A 17,082-nucleotide genomic window follows, 5' to 3' on the forward strand; every position below is an offset into this window, starting at 1 on the left:
GGCTGTCAAATCCAAGATTAATAAATGAAACCCTGTGTCCAATGCTGCAGGTTATTTTTAATTCAATGTAGAAGGAATTACATTTCTTCCCATTATATTTTCAGCCAGAATGTGCCCTCTAGAAAACCAGCATTCTGATCAAAAACATTTTGCAGTTCAGAGCCGTAACTTGTACAGCCTCTTCCAGCAGCGTAGCCTGTGTGCCAGCTCACACCCTGGTTGATATTGGGAAAGAATGGCCCCTGCTGAGCTGTTCACTTTCTAATGATGCCCACATTAAGCACCTCTGAGTGATGGTATCCGGAGAAAAATGAAGAACTTAATCTTTATGTGCTGCTCTGCTGATTTGCACTAAACTCCAGGTCTTAATAATAGAGTAGGTAGACCTAATGCTATTTTTTTAGAGAGGAGGTGCACAAAATTTCTTCTTTTCACCTCTTTACTTCCATAATGGTGGAAAAGGTGGTCAGGATGGTGCAAAAGTGTGTCGCTGCAGTTGCAGATGCCTTGGCAACTCCTGGGTGCCACCTATTTATAACAATTAACAGTTCTGCTGGAAAAGCATGAATCAAAAATATGCCTCGTAACTCATCAAAAAAGACAGATTTAAAGACAATTCCCCTGAAGCTCAGATTATATATCCTTGCAAAAATAGATGCCTATTCTGCTAGTAATAGTGCAGACCATATGCTCATACATTTTATGCAGCTACTGCAGAGACCAGGATACCTCTGAAGGAAAGGTGGATAGCTCTCCTTGCAAAGAGCAACTCATGCAGCCTAAACCAATGGCCAATTCCTGCCTATTGACTGTGCAGGTAGCCTAAGTATCACCCTAAGTGATTCAGTGCATGCACACACTGGTAGGAAATAGCATAAAGGAAGGCAAAGCAGTAGACTTATGAAGATATGTCCAAACAGACTGTTTAATTCAGGGCTTCTGAATGCTTATCCATCCCTGGAAAGTATTCTGAGTTCACATATACCAGGTGAACATACCTTAGATTTGGGAGATATGGACAGCGAGCCCCCTCAACTTGAGTGCGTGCCCCCACCCACCAGGCTGTAAAATATGCTGAACATGAGCCCATGCTGTCCTGCCTGCTGAAGTCGGGCTGCCAGGTAGGCACCAACACGTGAACTGGGGGTTCAGGTGAGAGATGGGGAGCCTAACTCCAGCCCTGCAGCTGGGACGCTCTGCTCTGGCAGCTGCACTGTGGTTCCCCGCTCCCTGGGTTACTTCTGTTTTTAACCAGCGAAGGCACAGACCCCGGGAGAGAAGCAAAGGCACTAAGCGCACAATCTCTCCCAGCTGCACACCCAGACACACGTCCATCCACGACACTTTCAGGCCTCTCTGGATAGCAAGGCAGCTGTCTCCCCAGGCACCCCACAGCAGCAAGGGTGCCTCAGGGTGCCCATCCCACTCTGGACCATGGCAGCCCCTGCAGGAGCCAGGAGCTTTAGTGCCTGGAGCTGTCTGTGTTCCCAAATCAGGGCTCTTACCAGTCTCTACTGGTTTGGGGCATGTGTTTTCCACACCGTGCTCTTACCCACAGGCTATATGGGTTTGCCTGGAGATTCAGTTTAGCTGATCTGACTATGGGCACGCATTTTGGTCTTGGTAAGGGTCCTGACTTCCTAAATTGGAGTATAATCCTTACCAGGGTTGATAACAAGGATTAGACAGGACAAGGTTTCAGCTTTAAACCATTACAGCAACAGCCAAATACCTGTGATTCACAAACTGACCTCTAATATTCAGGCTAGTTATGTATTTCAGGAATCCAAGACAGCAAATTCAAGATTCTGGCTTGATTATTGTAAAAATGTGATTGACCAGCAATTTCAAATGGATCTGTATCATCTAGATTCTTCCTTAAGATCTGGGAGTATGTCAGAGTAGGAGTCTACATATGACTGACTTTAGTCATGTATAACATTACAAATTATTACCACTAATCTCAGTAACAACACTAATTATCTACTCTAATGCACTTTATGGAATTTACACTGACAAAAACTGTGATGAGTTATCTTACAGAAAAGCCACTACAAATATTTAGAGGTAATTTTAGGAAACAGGTGAAACTAGTTTTGAATCAATACTCCATTTGTGGTTATATCTGTGCATTTGCTTAGCACAAAAAAAAAAAAACCAAAAAAAAAACCCCTTACTGAAATTCATTGTGAATAAGTTTTGAATAAGCAGGCTTATAAGAAGACTTCCCCTAATTCTTTGTAACTTCAGTTCACCATTTATTTCTACGTATCTCAAATCTTTGACTATTCACTGGAAATTCTGATTTGACTTCAGCACAATTTCCATCCTTACCACTGAAAAGTGTAGGTGTGATAAGCTGTCAAACCACCTTGCCCTGCTTACAGTGCTCATCACATCATTAGCACAGCAAATGTGAACAGTAACCACAGTGTCCATGGCTGAGGTTTTTCTAAACAACTGGTGTGGGGAGATGAGATTAGTAGGCAGGTGTTTGTGACAGAGAGATGTGAAGCACAGTCTTCACTGGTACATCACCATCAATTGTGAGCAACTGACTCTTCCTGGACCTCTGCCTTTCAGCAACACCAAAGGAAAACTGTTTTGACAGTCAGTCATTTTAAACAGGAAAGCACTTGTTTGGACAGTTTCCTTGAAAAAAAATATCTTCATTGTGCTTTTTCAGATGGAAGAAATCCCATAGAGTGGGATACAGCCCCTGTGCTTGGAAGAGCTACCAGTCAATATTCACAAATCCACTGCATTACTCTTTCAGCTTAATCAATACAATTCTCCTTCACAGCGACATTCATTAAAAAAGTCCTGAGACAACAATTAATGCACTGATATACTGTGGCTACTGCCTGTTGAGCTGAGTAATTTCTTTTCCTGTTCCTCTCTGCTCCCCAGCTTGCCTCCATACATATGCTGTTTCTTCAGCGTGAGCTCTTCTTAAATCCAACTCCACGGCTATGCTTTTTGGCACTGTGTTTACACTAAATATAAAAGTGAAGATCAATAGTTCCTCTGCCATTACAAGAACTTACTTCCTATGCATCTCTGGCTATATTTGAAGGCAACTGCCCACATTACTGTATTTTGACAACTTCCATTGAGTGTTAGATCACATAATCCACACCCTTAGATGGATCAATGGCGCTGCCTCAGACTACAGCAAACTCACATTTTGCTAACTTTAATATATGCTCTTTCACCTAGCATGCAATGCAAGTTCACATCCAAAATGATCTATAGCCAGAGGAAACACAGAAAGGTATTACACAAGCTCATAAGAAGACCATTGGAGACCCTCCATAACACCTGAAGGGGGCTGGCAGGTGTGACCCACAATGTACGGAAGACTTGTAGGCTTCTGAGACAGCAGCTGGTGGCCAGGTGGGAAATCTTGGGACATCTAAAATGGTGCTAGATTCACAGGTTTAGACAACTGACCTATACCCATCACAAGAAGAAGCATACTTGAGCCACGGTAACACTGTCCTTATTACCTTGACCCGTTAACCTGGTTTGGGTTACACTCCATCTTGATGGTGACTCTCGCCGGGGGCTGTGATAACCAGTCTTGCTGGGGAACACGCGGACTCATCTTTGACGTCTGCCCATATTCACTGGAGGAGGAGGCCGTCATCTCTGTCTTCGCAAGGTGGGGCGATCCGTAGGCGCACTCGAACAAGGACTGGTCTTCACTCACCACTGATAATGCTTCCTGCAGCCAGAGAACAGAAGTCAGCATGACCAAGTTTCAGAGCAGACATTACAATATCCGCCAAGGAAAAAAGGGCTTGTCCATCTCATGAGAAGACAAACAGCCAGTCACTTGCTTAAATACTCATTACTAGTTAGGCACATGAGTGCTGTCAGTCGAGGTGAGGACTCAGGGTGCCAGACACACCATCAACATATGGCAGGAGGACAGTCTCTCTCCTGGGTAGACCTTTCCCACCAGCAGCTGAGAAGATGCACAGACACACGCTACCAAACACTTAAGAATAGTGGCCGGGAACTGGGAGGGAGGAGAGGGCAGGACAGACATTGAAGCTCAGGCCTCTGGTGTCCCAGGTAGTGATGCAGACGGCCAGATCTACCAGGGTTGTAAGCAAGCTGCCATTGCTGCTTTAATTGACCCTGCAAGAACCGACTGTTAGCCATGCCCTGCTGACTGACTGGGAGCTCCTCTTCCTTCCTCTGGGACTGAGGCCAAGTGCCTTCTGGACAGGGAGTCAAGACACAACTCCACACAACCTCTGATCCAGGGACCCTACTCTTTCTGCCAACATCTGCGGCTGGCTTCAGCAGAGGTGCCCACCACCAGCCCTGAGAGGACATCATGCCCACCAGCCACCTCCCACTCTCTAACAACAACCCTTCCTGGTGGGCTGGCCAGCCGGGCATCCCACTCCTTCAGCGCTGGGGAAGGGCTTCCCCGGCCACCCTCCTTCACCGTGCAGCACTGTGGTTACAGCCCTGGAGTGCGGCAGGGTTCACCAGGCCCCTTGGTGTCAGGGTGGCTGCCATTGCAGCTGGCTGGAGACTGGACAGACGCAGAGAGGGAGCAAAGGCCACTCTCTCTCCCCACCGCCACATGTTGGCACCAGCTCCTTCCTCACGTTATCTGGAGCCAAGTCATGGGAGCGAGGAAGCACCCAGGCCTGGCTCAGGCAGGCAGTGTGCCTGCGGGGCTCATTGGGAAGCCGTGCAAGGGGCTGATGCTGCTGGAGGGACCCATCCTGCCTGAGCCGAGGCTCCCTGGCCACGGGCCTGGTCCGGGCTCCTGCCTTCCCACCGGCCTCCAGCACTGCACAGGCTTGGGGGGGTCCACCCCTCCAAAAGCAGCCTTCCATGGAAAGCCCCCCTCTCCATGGGCTACTTAGGGTGAACACGGGGTTTACGGGTATAAATGGACAGTAAGCCAAAGCGGGAACAAAAGGGGAACAGCCTGGCACCTCCCTCCCTCCCATGTGGGCCCTGCTAGTGGCCAGGAGCCAGCCCGACACCGGGCCGGCGGAGGAGGCTCGGCATGCAGCACGCCAGATGACAGCAGCCGTGGAGGCGGCCAGCTGGCGATGGCTGGGGGTGGGAGGGCCAAGGATGGGGATGCAGGGGGGGGGGCAAGCCAGATTCGGGGCAGGGTGCTTCGCGCATGACTGCACCCTCGCGAGGCAGCGTGTGTGGGCCACACTGCCGCCAGCCCTGCTGCTGACAGCTGACGGCAGGACAGTAAAATTGCGTGGCCCTGTCAGCGGAGAAGGACACAGTGGAGAGGGGAGATGGAGAAGAGGCAGAGCAATGGGAGTCCTCTGGCTCCGGGAAGCCGGGCGGCTGCCTGCATGCTCTTCCCTTCCCCAGCTGCTGGAAGAGGGCTTTGCACAAGCTCCATCAGTCAGATGCTGCCCTAAAAATCGGCATTTGTATTTGTTCGTTTTAAGGGGGTATACATTTATCATTCTTTTTATTTGCCTGGTTTGTGAGCCCCCAGGGTGCACTCTGTTAATATTCATAGTTTCATCCGCAACTGCAAGGGCTGGAACATCACTTTCTTCTTATTACTTCTGATGAAAATCGAGATCACCCCTTAATCTCAGGACTTGGGGAACAGGATCTCAAGCAGCGCTTCAAATGCCCTAAGACTCGTGACTGAATCACTAACACTAACTCTTCCTGCCACAGGCTGGGATGCAAAATTCAGACAGCGATCTGCACCATTTCATTGCTTGCTATCCAGACGTTATTTGAGTGCAAAGGTCACCGCCAGGCTATCACCATTAATATTAACTCCCCAGTTAGCACCCCTGCTTTGCCTGCTCTTCTTCTGCCAGCCTGCGCCCAGCTACCAAACTGCTGCCTCGTGGGTCTCTGGGGGTGTGAACATGCTTCTGCGGGACAGAAGGGATGCCAGCATCACACCTCTCCTTTGTGCCATGCCTCTCAGACTCCTGGGGGTCTCTGACCTGCTGAAATCTGCTGCTGTTGGTGCTCTGAAGCTTTTCTGATGAGCTATTTCTGGGAAAGCCCACGCGCAGCTCTTGCTTTTCAAGGAGGTGTAGGGGGAGATGGCTGCTGGTCCCTTGCTCCCTGGCTACACTGAGCTGCGAGACAGCACAGGGAACTGATGTGCTTGGATAGTAAAGTAGCAGAGATCCTATCACAAGAACTAAAAGAAAATCTTACACTGGAAGTTCTTTCTCAGCAGTCCATGAGAGTTTTTCATGAAAATATATATATGCGTATATATATGTATATATACATATATACAAACACACACACAGAGCCTGGTCTGGTGATCACAATGCATCCCATGCCTGAGACTATTTACTGCACAGTTCCCTCTTTTCTGCCCCACTGTAGAGCTAATACATGAGCCAAAAAAAATGTAATGAAATGTTAATTTTGGAAGAGTTAGCTCCAGTGAATTCATGAAAGTGTGAATCACACAGGACAAAGCAGATACAAGATTGCAAACACAACAGGCAGAATATTATTTTACTCTGTAAACCATTTACTAATAGACATTTTTAAAACAGGCACCAAACACTATATAATAGTAGATTTCTTACCCTCCCACACACAAGTGAAACAAAGTAAATTTATTGTGTTTTCTGTTAAAACTGACTCCACCAGTAAGTTAATTTAGGAATACTTAGGGTAAGCATAAGTGTAAACAAACAAAAAAAAGGATTTCTCTTTATTGGCATTACTAATGACAGTAAATATTGCTTGTCCTATGGATGCCTATTATGGTGCACAAAGAGGGAAAGCACACACATTTTAACTTCCTGAGGAGGACAGCAAATGCTGGAAATACAATAAAGGTTGTGTGAACATCTAAAAGACTATGGCAAAAACAAGCCAAATATAAATGAACCCAAGAGACAGACTCAGACTGCACATTTCAGGAAAAAAATGCCTAGTTGTTCATGGACAAAACCCCCTCAATTTGCTAGCTAGAGTTTTGTTCTGATTTAATAGCGAACAGTCATCTGTACTCCATCCTGCTAGTTATAAGTTAGTGCACGCTGACAGGTCTGTAAAGGCTCTGTAGGAATAACTGAGTTTCTGCCAACTTTACATGCTGTTGGGTTGGCCCTTATCTGGAAGGCTTATTAATGCCTACCCTACGATAAAGAGTACCTCTGATATTTTACCCCGAGTCCTCACTGATCTTTGCTGGTCTGTCCTGAAGGACAGTAGGACATGTATCACCCCTCCCTTGAGCACATTACAAAAGATGAACTGTCCATCTAAGCTTTTGCAGAATTTTGAGGAGTCAGCATAACTAGAGAACATGGTCTAAACTAGAATTAGCCTTACTTCCTCCTCAACTCCTTAACCATCTTTTCTCTTTTCGCACATAAGTGAGATTGAGGTTTCAGTGTGGGAAACGTGGAAACTAGGCTTAGCATCTGTTCTGCTACTTGTCCTGTCATCTGGGACTCAGGCAGTCATACCGATTGTCCTCTTGCAAATGCAGACAGGACCATTGATGTCAATTTAGCAGCAACCACTACAAGTGATACATTCAGTGGTCGTGTATCCTCCACGCACAGGGAAAAGTTTTCTGTAACGCTTGGGTGGGAGTTGTGTGTCCAGAGTTGGCAACTGTTGCCTTTTTTCCTCTCAGTGATCTTAAAAGGTGAGCATTTCTGGCCCAGCCATTTCTGAATCCACTCTTGCAAGATACAGTGATGCTGAACAATCAGAGCTCATACAACCTGATATAACCTCATGTGAAACTCATGCTGTGGGAAAGTATAGAAATAGCATCAAGAAATATGAAGCATTTCTCAGCTATACACGAATTTCTGATAACTGGTATCTCCCAAAACAGATAGAAAATGTACTTCAGCTGCTCACTGCATGCTTCGTTCATTCTTGTCTTTCCTTGATTTCTCTTTACTAATTAAAGCCTTCAAGCCTTAACCCTATGTAAGCTGTGAAAGAAAGGCTCTAACAGCAAACTACTGTACTGAACAGCTGACAGAAAGCAGAACGGGTATTTCTTTCTTAAATACAGGGACTTAAAAATGTGCTTTCTGCTACAATTCTAAATGCAAGCTCCTGGACCAAATGTAATACAAAAGTTGTCAGCATTCACCATCATGAAGAATAGCTGCATAGTCTGGTCACATATAAATGTAGACAAAGCTATTAATACTGACAATGTTTGCAAGAGTTTTTTACATCTGGATATCAGTTCTATTTCTAGTAAATACTTTTCATTACGCATTTACATGTTAATTTTTTTTTCCTCAGCCACATTAATGCTGTTTCTGGAGCAGTCTGGCAACATCAATTAGTAAGTGGGATAAAGCAAGGTAAACATTAATAAATATTATAAAGTAGATGCATTATAAGGCTCCTTTCAATCTTGCCAAGTTTTGTACCTTTATGGTAATAATTTTAGTAGTGGTTAGGTCATCTTCATGGATTTTGCAAGTAACATTCTCATGACATCTCAGAAATTAAGCCTTTCATTTCTAGTAACCAGTGTCTGGGGTAATGTAATATGAAGAAAGCAACACATACTGCTTACAGTGGCAGGTGGGAAAGGTCTTTCATGCAAGTCTGTGAAGTAGAGCTGTTGGTGGTATTATCCGAGGTCAATACTGGACACGGATTTTCTTTATTTCATCTTCCCTTCTCCACATATTTTCTCTCATGACATCACCAGCAAAACATAAAAATCTGTTCCTTCATTAAGATTTTTTTATTTTTTAATTGCTTGTACTATGCAAAATCTTGCTTCTCACCTGGACTTTCCGTGCTAATGATAAAAGAACAAAATATCTTCTCTATTTGGCTTAGACTTATACTTCACTGGTAAGGTAAAAAAAAGAAAAAGAATAAAGGACTGACAAATTTGCAGAACAATGGGTACAGCAACGCCTTTAAAGTAGGCGTAAAGTCATTAGGACAAAGATGTTTACTTAATCAAATGCAAGATTACTTGGCCTAGAAACATGAAATGGCAGGAAATGTGATTGAAGTAGTTCCCATCATGAGAAGTACACGTGAGCTGACCTGTCATTTATATGTAATGTCAGGAACTAAGGACAAAGACTTTTTTCCCTAAGTTTGATCAAATTTAAGAAATGGTTAAAGAAGACAATAAGGTCTACAGTTGTCTGGCATAATTTGTTTGTGCTGAGGTTTACTGGGGAAAAAATACTGCAGCAGGATTAAAAGGCTTTGGAGTCCATTCTAACCTGGAGATGCTTTTTCTCAAGTTAATTCTCATTAGGGAACATTCCGGCTTGTGCGTGAAATACATCTGTGCACTGTCCCTCCATGTCATCGACCCAGCTTCCACTTTAGACATGACACCATTTCCATTCATTTGTACAGCAATCAAATTGAATCATGTCTCCAGGTAGTACACTCATTTTATGTGTGTCTATATAGGCATATCTCAAGCTATTCAGCTCTGGTTTTTTCATTTCTTCAAATATTTCCATGGTTTATTGCTTAATCCCAGTAACAGAAAAGTTTTAGTAGAACTTTTTTTTATCCCCATTGGCTATCCAAAATCTATCAAGTGATTTTTGCTGCTCAAAAAATGCTTTGAACTTTGAAAGTCAAGAACTTACTGGCCAGCACTGTCAAAATCCTAGCACGCAATAGCCCACCAATATGATGAAAAACATTGGCCACAAACCAGCAGGACACTGGGCAAGAACTATAGGTAGAGAGGAGGATGAATGAGGAGAAACAAATACAGCTACAACCCTCAATGTACGTTGAGAGATGTTGCAGACGGTGAAATGCATTTATTGCTTGTGGAGTCATCTTGTGGTGCCAGCACTCCCACACCCAAAACGGACCTGTTACCCTCAACTACGAGGGACTTGCAATAACACTGCAATCAAGAATTTTTAATTAGCTTTGCCATATGTCATTGCATTTATATAATCTATTTTTTGACACCTGTTTTATGATATTTCTCCTCATTAATTCAAACAACTTCTTCTCTAATCTGATTTCATGACAATGCATACGTAAGCATAAGCTTAGAGCTCCACGCAGCCACAATCCATCCAGACATAGGCTGTTTCCCATCACTTGTCAAATGTCTACAGTTGGTCAGAAAAATTAATTCTCCATTCTGCGAAGAATTCTGACATACTGGGACTTATTTTCATTTTAAATTAGACAAAAAGCTGTTATACGAAAACTTTCACCAAAACGTTTATTGAAAGGATGAATTGTAATGCACTGGCATGTGTTTTGCAGATGTTAAAACATTCTAATAAAGTTATATTTGGAGAGGACCTGCATTTTCTGAGGGAAGATTGTTCTGATTAAGACCATACAATTAGCTCTATTAAGTGTTTCCATGCTTTTTTGCTCTCAGTATCCCTTGTATACTTTATAACATTTGTTATTGGAATTGTGTGCAACTGAATTACATAGAATTGTATCTGAAAGAAAGAACAGGTGAAAGCGTGCAGGAGAGCACACAGTATGCACCTTGCTGCAGCCGCTTCAGACTTTACCAATTCACTCTTCTCACTTCTATTCTTCCTCAGATCTTCTGATGCTCTAGGAAGCTGTTTATCCGTAGTGAAAGCCTAATTTCAAACAGGCCAGGAATGTTATTTCCACGCTGGAACAGAGAAGACATGTCGGGCTGGACACCAGAGCCTCGCAGAGCAGCAGGCAGTCTTCCAGTCTGAAAGTCTTCTCCGCTCACGTCTGCCACAGGCATCCCTGCATGGTAAAGCAAGCTGTGGCTGAACTGCTAAAGGGCTTCTAGCCTAAATTTGCAGTCCCGCTTTAAAGCCAAGTCTTTCAGCCTTGGATTCATTGCTTCCAGCAATAATTGGTGAAACAAAGGACAAATGATTGATGTTTTAGCCTTGCTGTAGCTTATTAATCATGATGCTCTTACAACTCTATTCTGACCATTCGCAAATGAAGTGGTTTTGCAAGATACTCAATATGGTGTGTGGAACATACTGAAAAAGGTTACCACTTAAAATGCAGTCACCTGAGTCAGGAATTGCAGCACACATCTGGAATATGTTTTCCTTCTAAATCTCTGAGTCTTGGATTCATTAGATCAGACAAAAATTCACATATTATATTCATGAGAGCGTTCAGGAACAACAAAAAGCCTTGGCAAGTACAAGATAGGAAAGACAGATGTTGTCCTCACCTCCACCCATGAGAATCTTATTGCCAGCTCACTTAACATCCTCCACCTATTTGCAAAGAGCCCTTGGATAGTCTGTGGTAATCTAAACACAGGCCTGGTGCTGCCACTTATCTGATATCTTCACCTCTTGCTGAGAAAAATACAAAGGATGTTTGGAAGTGAAGGAGAGCCACCGCCGCAGTTGCACTTGAAAAAAGGAATAATCAAGCATCCATCAAAATCATGTTGCGAAACTGCAGGCTAGATTCATTTCTGGGAAACAACAGCAGATGTTTAAGGACTGATCCTGCAGCCCTCTTCGTTTAAGTCATTCTCCCTGCTTCACTAGGACTACTAATCTGAACAGAGGCCTCACGGCTAAGCCCAAAGGTTTAACATTTTGTGTCTTAATGAACAAATTCTGAGATATTATAAATTCAGATGTAGACTGTGGTGCTTTATCATAATTTCTAAGAGATAAACTGCCATTCCTGAAATGTCAGCAAACCCTATTTTTGCCCAAGCTATTTTTGTCACCCCCTTTCATCACAGAGTAGTATTTGTAGCACCAGGTATTCAACTCTAGGTCTCCAAGTGTTTCATAAAATAAGAAAAAGATCACCATTCCACTATTGCAGATGGGGAAACTTTGGTAAGAATGACTAAAAATGTGTCTTGGCTTAAAAAAATCTATATCTCCTTCATGACAAGTTCCAAGCCATATTTGGGTCTACCTTGCATCTCACACACTAAAATTATCACACCGAGAAGGGCTGATGAACCACTAACTTCCAGGGATCAGGAAAGTATCCATGAGCATCTGATTTAAAGAACTGCCATTTCACAATCAGTTATTTCACCTGAAGTCTGTATCTGACAGTAAAGCGCAAACAAAGATTTAATAAATAGAATTAAGAAACTCATACATGTCACAGGCCCTGGACACCATCAAAGCAACACAGCATTCAAATGCAATGATGAAAGCCTCCATCCTGCATTAATTTCAGGGCACATTCAACGCCCAAGTGACTTCAAGAAGGGCATGCTTAGAAGCACTTCTGCCCGTGCACAACCACCAAAGAACTGCACCAGCCCTCTGAATGAAAGTGGACCTCAAAATTCACCAGGCTGTATCAAAAAGCCTAGCGAATAAAGCAGACAATCTGGTGCTATACGGTGATGAGTCTGGTTCCGTTTTTCCTTCTGCATGAGCGGTGCTAGTAAACTACTCAAAGGCTGAAGCAACACCAGGTTTTATTTACTGCAGCAGTGGCTGAACGAATGGGGTTAGGTGGCTGTGGGGCTGGAGCAGCACAATGATCGGTTGGGCTCAGAATACATATTATTGAATGATTATGTCAACCTTAATTTACCCATGCCAAAAACAATAGAATTGTATTCTGCAGATTGTATATTGTATATGCATTTTTAAAGAAATTGTAGCTTTGTGTGCTTATTTTAGCACTTCCATCCATATAAAGAGCTGTAACACTGAAGTTTGAATGACTATTTTTCAGTCAATACAATAGACTTTTCTTCCTTTTTATCTTGATAGTAGTCAATTACGAACTTTGAAAGCTTGAAGTTTTTTCCTCCTTCATGCTTGGCTGTTAACTTCTAGGGCTTCAAAATGCCTAGAAAACTGGGAAAACTTGGATATAAAACTCCTTTTTATTTCAGCCCAGGGCTAGCCTCTTGCTTCTACCCTGCTTTTCTAGTACAGGACTTTATCAATCTGAAGGAGCAGTCAACCTTCTACTTTGTTAAAAAAATATAAACATCTGGGTTTTTTTCCCCAGCAATCTTTCAAGCAGAGATTTGTTTGGCAAAACAGGTGGCAGGTTTGTAAAGTGGCCCACAGCCCAGTCAGAAGTGAACTGAGGCTGCGTGCCACACCTGCTATGAACTTTTGCTAATAGATCAAAATGATACTGGGAAAGAGTCTTGGGACCAAAACAGCTGCCCAAAACAAGACACCAGTCCCATTCTAGGCATGCAATCCTACCCTTTCCGTGTTTCCTCTTAAAATCTTTGGCATCACGGGTGGCAGTTTGAATGGGATGTCTTCAAGAATTACTGCGTGTTTACTGGAGTTAGTCAGCTGTCCAGAACTAAAGGCTTTGCTTGAACATGGTGACTGCCCTGGTACTCTGGTTTTGGTAACTTTATTGAAAAAATTCTCAACATAAAGATACCATGTGCTTTTTCTCTGCCTTATTCAAAAGATTTGTCCAGTGTTACCATAAGAGGGTAACATTTGCAGCTATTTTTCGTACTGTTTAGCCAAAACTACAAGATTATACATTACATTTATACTAAGTTGACCCATCACATATATATTTGTATAGATAATTATATGTGTGCATTATATATATATACACACACATAAGTATGTGTACTCACACACATTTTTAGATAGTCTCATCCTCAGTTTCTGAACAAATTTCACAGTAAAAATAATTCAAGCATTAAAATGCTTTTCTCTAAGTCATACTATGTACCAATGACAAACTTATCAGCAAAGTGATGAGAAATGTATAGGAAGGAATGAAGAGACCTTTACCACCATTGCATTGATGAAATAATTAAATAGGGGGTAAAACTGAAAAGAGTATCCAGATCCGTTTCCTTTCCAATGAACCTTTGGTTTTTATGAACGCCTAACAGCATAGGGAAATAACACTTGGACGATGGCCATGAACTGAACTTCTGGGTGACCCATCACTTCCCTGCAATGCCTCTGTGTGTGGTGTTTGTGCACGTGCGCACACGTGTGTGCGTGTGTGCATGTGGGTGTGATGAGCAGGTCACTCACTTTTTGCTTGGAAAGACTGCCGTTATGGGGGATTTTAGCTCCAAATGTAGTATTAGTTACCCCAAAGATACTGTGAGAAAACAAAAGGGTGTCCACTGGGCATGTTAGCCATTAAATCTGGCTGGTCCTCTCAAACTGGCAGCCAAGCACAGCAATCAGCCTAGAGAGAGGGAGGGGGAACCGTTCTTGGGCATCTGCAGAGCTGCCTTCCTGCAGCTCAGCTTCCTCCGCAGGGAACCGCTGGAGCTGGAGATCCTCTCACCTGCTGCATCAGGCTGACAAAGTCTCAGATGCTTCCCTATGTTCACCTTCATGCACATTTAAAATTCTCACCTTCCCATTTAGAGAACACTTATCATATCCAACACTTACTGAAGTAATTTCCTTGCTTGATAGATTTTGCAAACACTGCTTAAGCCATCTTTATTTGTAAGGATGTTTTTATTTACTTCCAAATGTGTTTGTCTTGATATTTTTGACTGACTTCTCTGCATTAGGTAACTGGAATTAAAATGCAAATTGTTATTGCTTGTTAAAAATTTGCTACATTAAGAATGCTCTTCATTTTTGCACAACATTGTAACAGAAAGTCCTTTGTTTACGTTATTCTCTCTTCCTCTTCCCCAGCCACCTTTTATTCTGGATCTTCCATGTATACACTAAATATATACACACATAGTATGATATGCTTCTCATGGTAGTCCCCATTTTATGAGCATATGGAATATTGCTCAGATGGGTAATCTTTCTAAATTCAGAATGAACTTTCCAAGTATGCCCACTGTGTATGTAAAATATGACTTCCTGTCATGATAACCTTTACAGTGTATAGCCTAACATACTTTCCTATAATTGTTTATAATGAATATCTTGATTCATACTTCAGCACACGTTATTTTAGTCATTTGCCACAAAACATGACTAATGAAATTAATACAGGATTGAATGTCACAGTATTAAGTCATTTCTGTGCAAAGATTAACATAGGAGAGTGCTTAGTAAAATAGCAATAAAGTCCATGCTTATGTTTAAGCATATTTAACCTGCTTTGCTGAACCAGTACAAAGTAAGGATATTGTTTTAGCTCAAACATTAACTATGAGATCAGTCAAAAAGACTGGTATGGTTTTAAGTATATTGCAGTTGGAGAGGTAGCCAAAGCAACAGATCAGAAGAAGAATCTTGGTTTATACCTATGATGACAGACAAAGGTTGGAGTGAATGTTCTTTCTTTGTTCCCAAACAAAACAAAACAGAACAACAAGAAACCCTCACATACACAGAAAAATTAGCTTTGTGACACTCAAAAAAAATTTAATCCCAATTACACCCGAGGTTTTACTTTTGAGTTCTTATTACTTTATTTAAGCAATGTCTTTCTAAACAATATCACCAATCCAAAATTACAGAATTTAAACAATTATTTCATAAAATTTCAACTTCTTTCATTCTTTTTGCCTTTTTTATGAGAACTGCCTCACAAATTCAGCCTTTGCCTTTATTGTGCAACTTGTGGCTCTGTGACCATGTTTTCTGCTGAATCTCATACACAGCAGTAACAGGTTGTGGCCTATTTTTAACTGTAGATGTGAAGAAGAAAAGGAAAATGCATGTGGTGATCTTTGATGTGGCGACAAGAAAAATCCTGCAGTTTTTCCCTTAGCGGTATCTCTTCTGAACTAGTGATTACCAATATTATTACTCTTACTAAAACCACGCTCTGCAGCTCTGATATTGACTGTATTTTTCAATGACACCAACATTAGCTCTAGGACAAAAAAAGACCACCTGCTGCCACTGATGACAAGTGAACTGAGAAAGTCAATGCAAATGAAGACCATCTCAAGTCCAGAACCCTGAAATTTGCATTTACTACAATAGAAACCATTAAGATGCTTTTCCCCATACCTCGCTAATAAGACCAAGTGTCTAATAGGCATTATTACATGAACTGAAGCTGTGAATGCAAAGCTTAAGATATGCTAAAAGACAGGATTTAGATTTACTTTTCTTTGGACTGTATTGAAAAATTACCCCCAAAATGTCTTTATATACTGTACGTTATGCCTTCAAACATACAGGAGAGGTATGTGGGCCATTTCTCTTTTATTGTTTCCCCAAACAAACCCATTTCCTACAAGCTGTTCCCATATCTTTTGTGCCACGTCCAGCTTCCCAGAAAAACAGCAGGAAAACAGAGTGTGAACTCAAAACAACCCATTTCCACAGAACAATGTGCCATACCAAGGAGAGAGAGAGCTAGAGGGGGGAGGGCTGGGGAGAAGGGAAAGAAAGAGGGGGAGAGAAGCTGTTTTGATGCTGCCGAGGGACTTAAAGAAAAAAGGAAGGAGGAACTTTTAAAAGTCACAGAGAGGAAGAGTTGTGTAACTGTAAATATGCAACAGGCAAGTTGCCAACTATTTCAAAGGATTTGAGGTTTCAAAATCATCGAGAAGACTAACTGATTTGCACTCTGGGTTTTGAGCTTCCAGGAACACCTTTATATGTCTGAGAGCCAGAAACTACCATAACTTTTTATAGACTACTCAAGCCATACTTGGTCATAATTTCAAGTTGAATCAGTAAGGAATGTAAACAGATGCCATTTATGCTTCTCTGCAATCTAATAAAATGAAAGCGTGGACTAAATAAAGCAAAATTATACATGTTGTTTTATAAGAAGGGAAAACCAGAACATGTTTATTTAGTTCCTAGTTCACTTGAACAATCTCCAAAGTTCCTGGTATTCAGTAAACCAGGAAAATCCACACATTAAACTTCCTTAGGTATAATGCATATCACTCATTAAGACACATATGATAAAATTCAATGATAAATGTCACTGTGCCATTTTAAAATTGTATTTCCATATTTGGCTTGTCAAGGATATAAAAGCAGAAAGAAGGAATAAAAGTAAGGAAGGAACAAATTATCTTAGCCTTGCTGTCCATGACAATTATGCAAGTAAGAAAAAAGCATTTGTAGAATCAACAGCACAAGTGGAAAGCTTTTACCCAAATCAAGAATCTGACCAGCTTTGAAAACTTTGGGTAGGGAGACACTGCTTTTGCAGTTGATAAAAGATTTTCTGTTGATAAAAGATGCAAAAACACAG

General features: G+C 42.2%; 1 protein-coding gene across 8 annotated transcripts in view; it reads right to left on the bottom strand.

The window, feature by feature from the left end:
* The window catches only part of ERG (ETS transcription factor ERG), a 152,296-nt gene that overhangs the window by 30,651 nt on the left and 104,563 nt on the right, over positions 1-17,082 (bottom strand). For 7 of the 8 annotated variants that reach the window (XM_075772010.1, XM_075772029.1, XM_075772000.1 and 4 more), the window contains one exon: positions 3,510-3,727. The exons of the other annotated variant lie outside the window; for it this stretch is intronic. In XM_075772010.1, the coding sequence (XP_075628125.1) occupies positions 3,510-3,727 (218 nt within the window). The remainder of the gene's footprint in view (positions 1-3,509; positions 3,728-17,082) is intronic. 8 annotated transcript variants of the gene reach the window in all.

This window comes from Balearica regulorum, chromosome 1 (assembly GCF_011004875.1).
Source record: "Balearica regulorum gibbericeps isolate bBalReg1 chromosome 1, bBalReg1.pri, whole genome shotgun sequence".
NCBI classification, from domain to species: Eukaryota; Metazoa; Chordata; class Aves; order Gruiformes; family Gruidae; genus Balearica; species Balearica regulorum.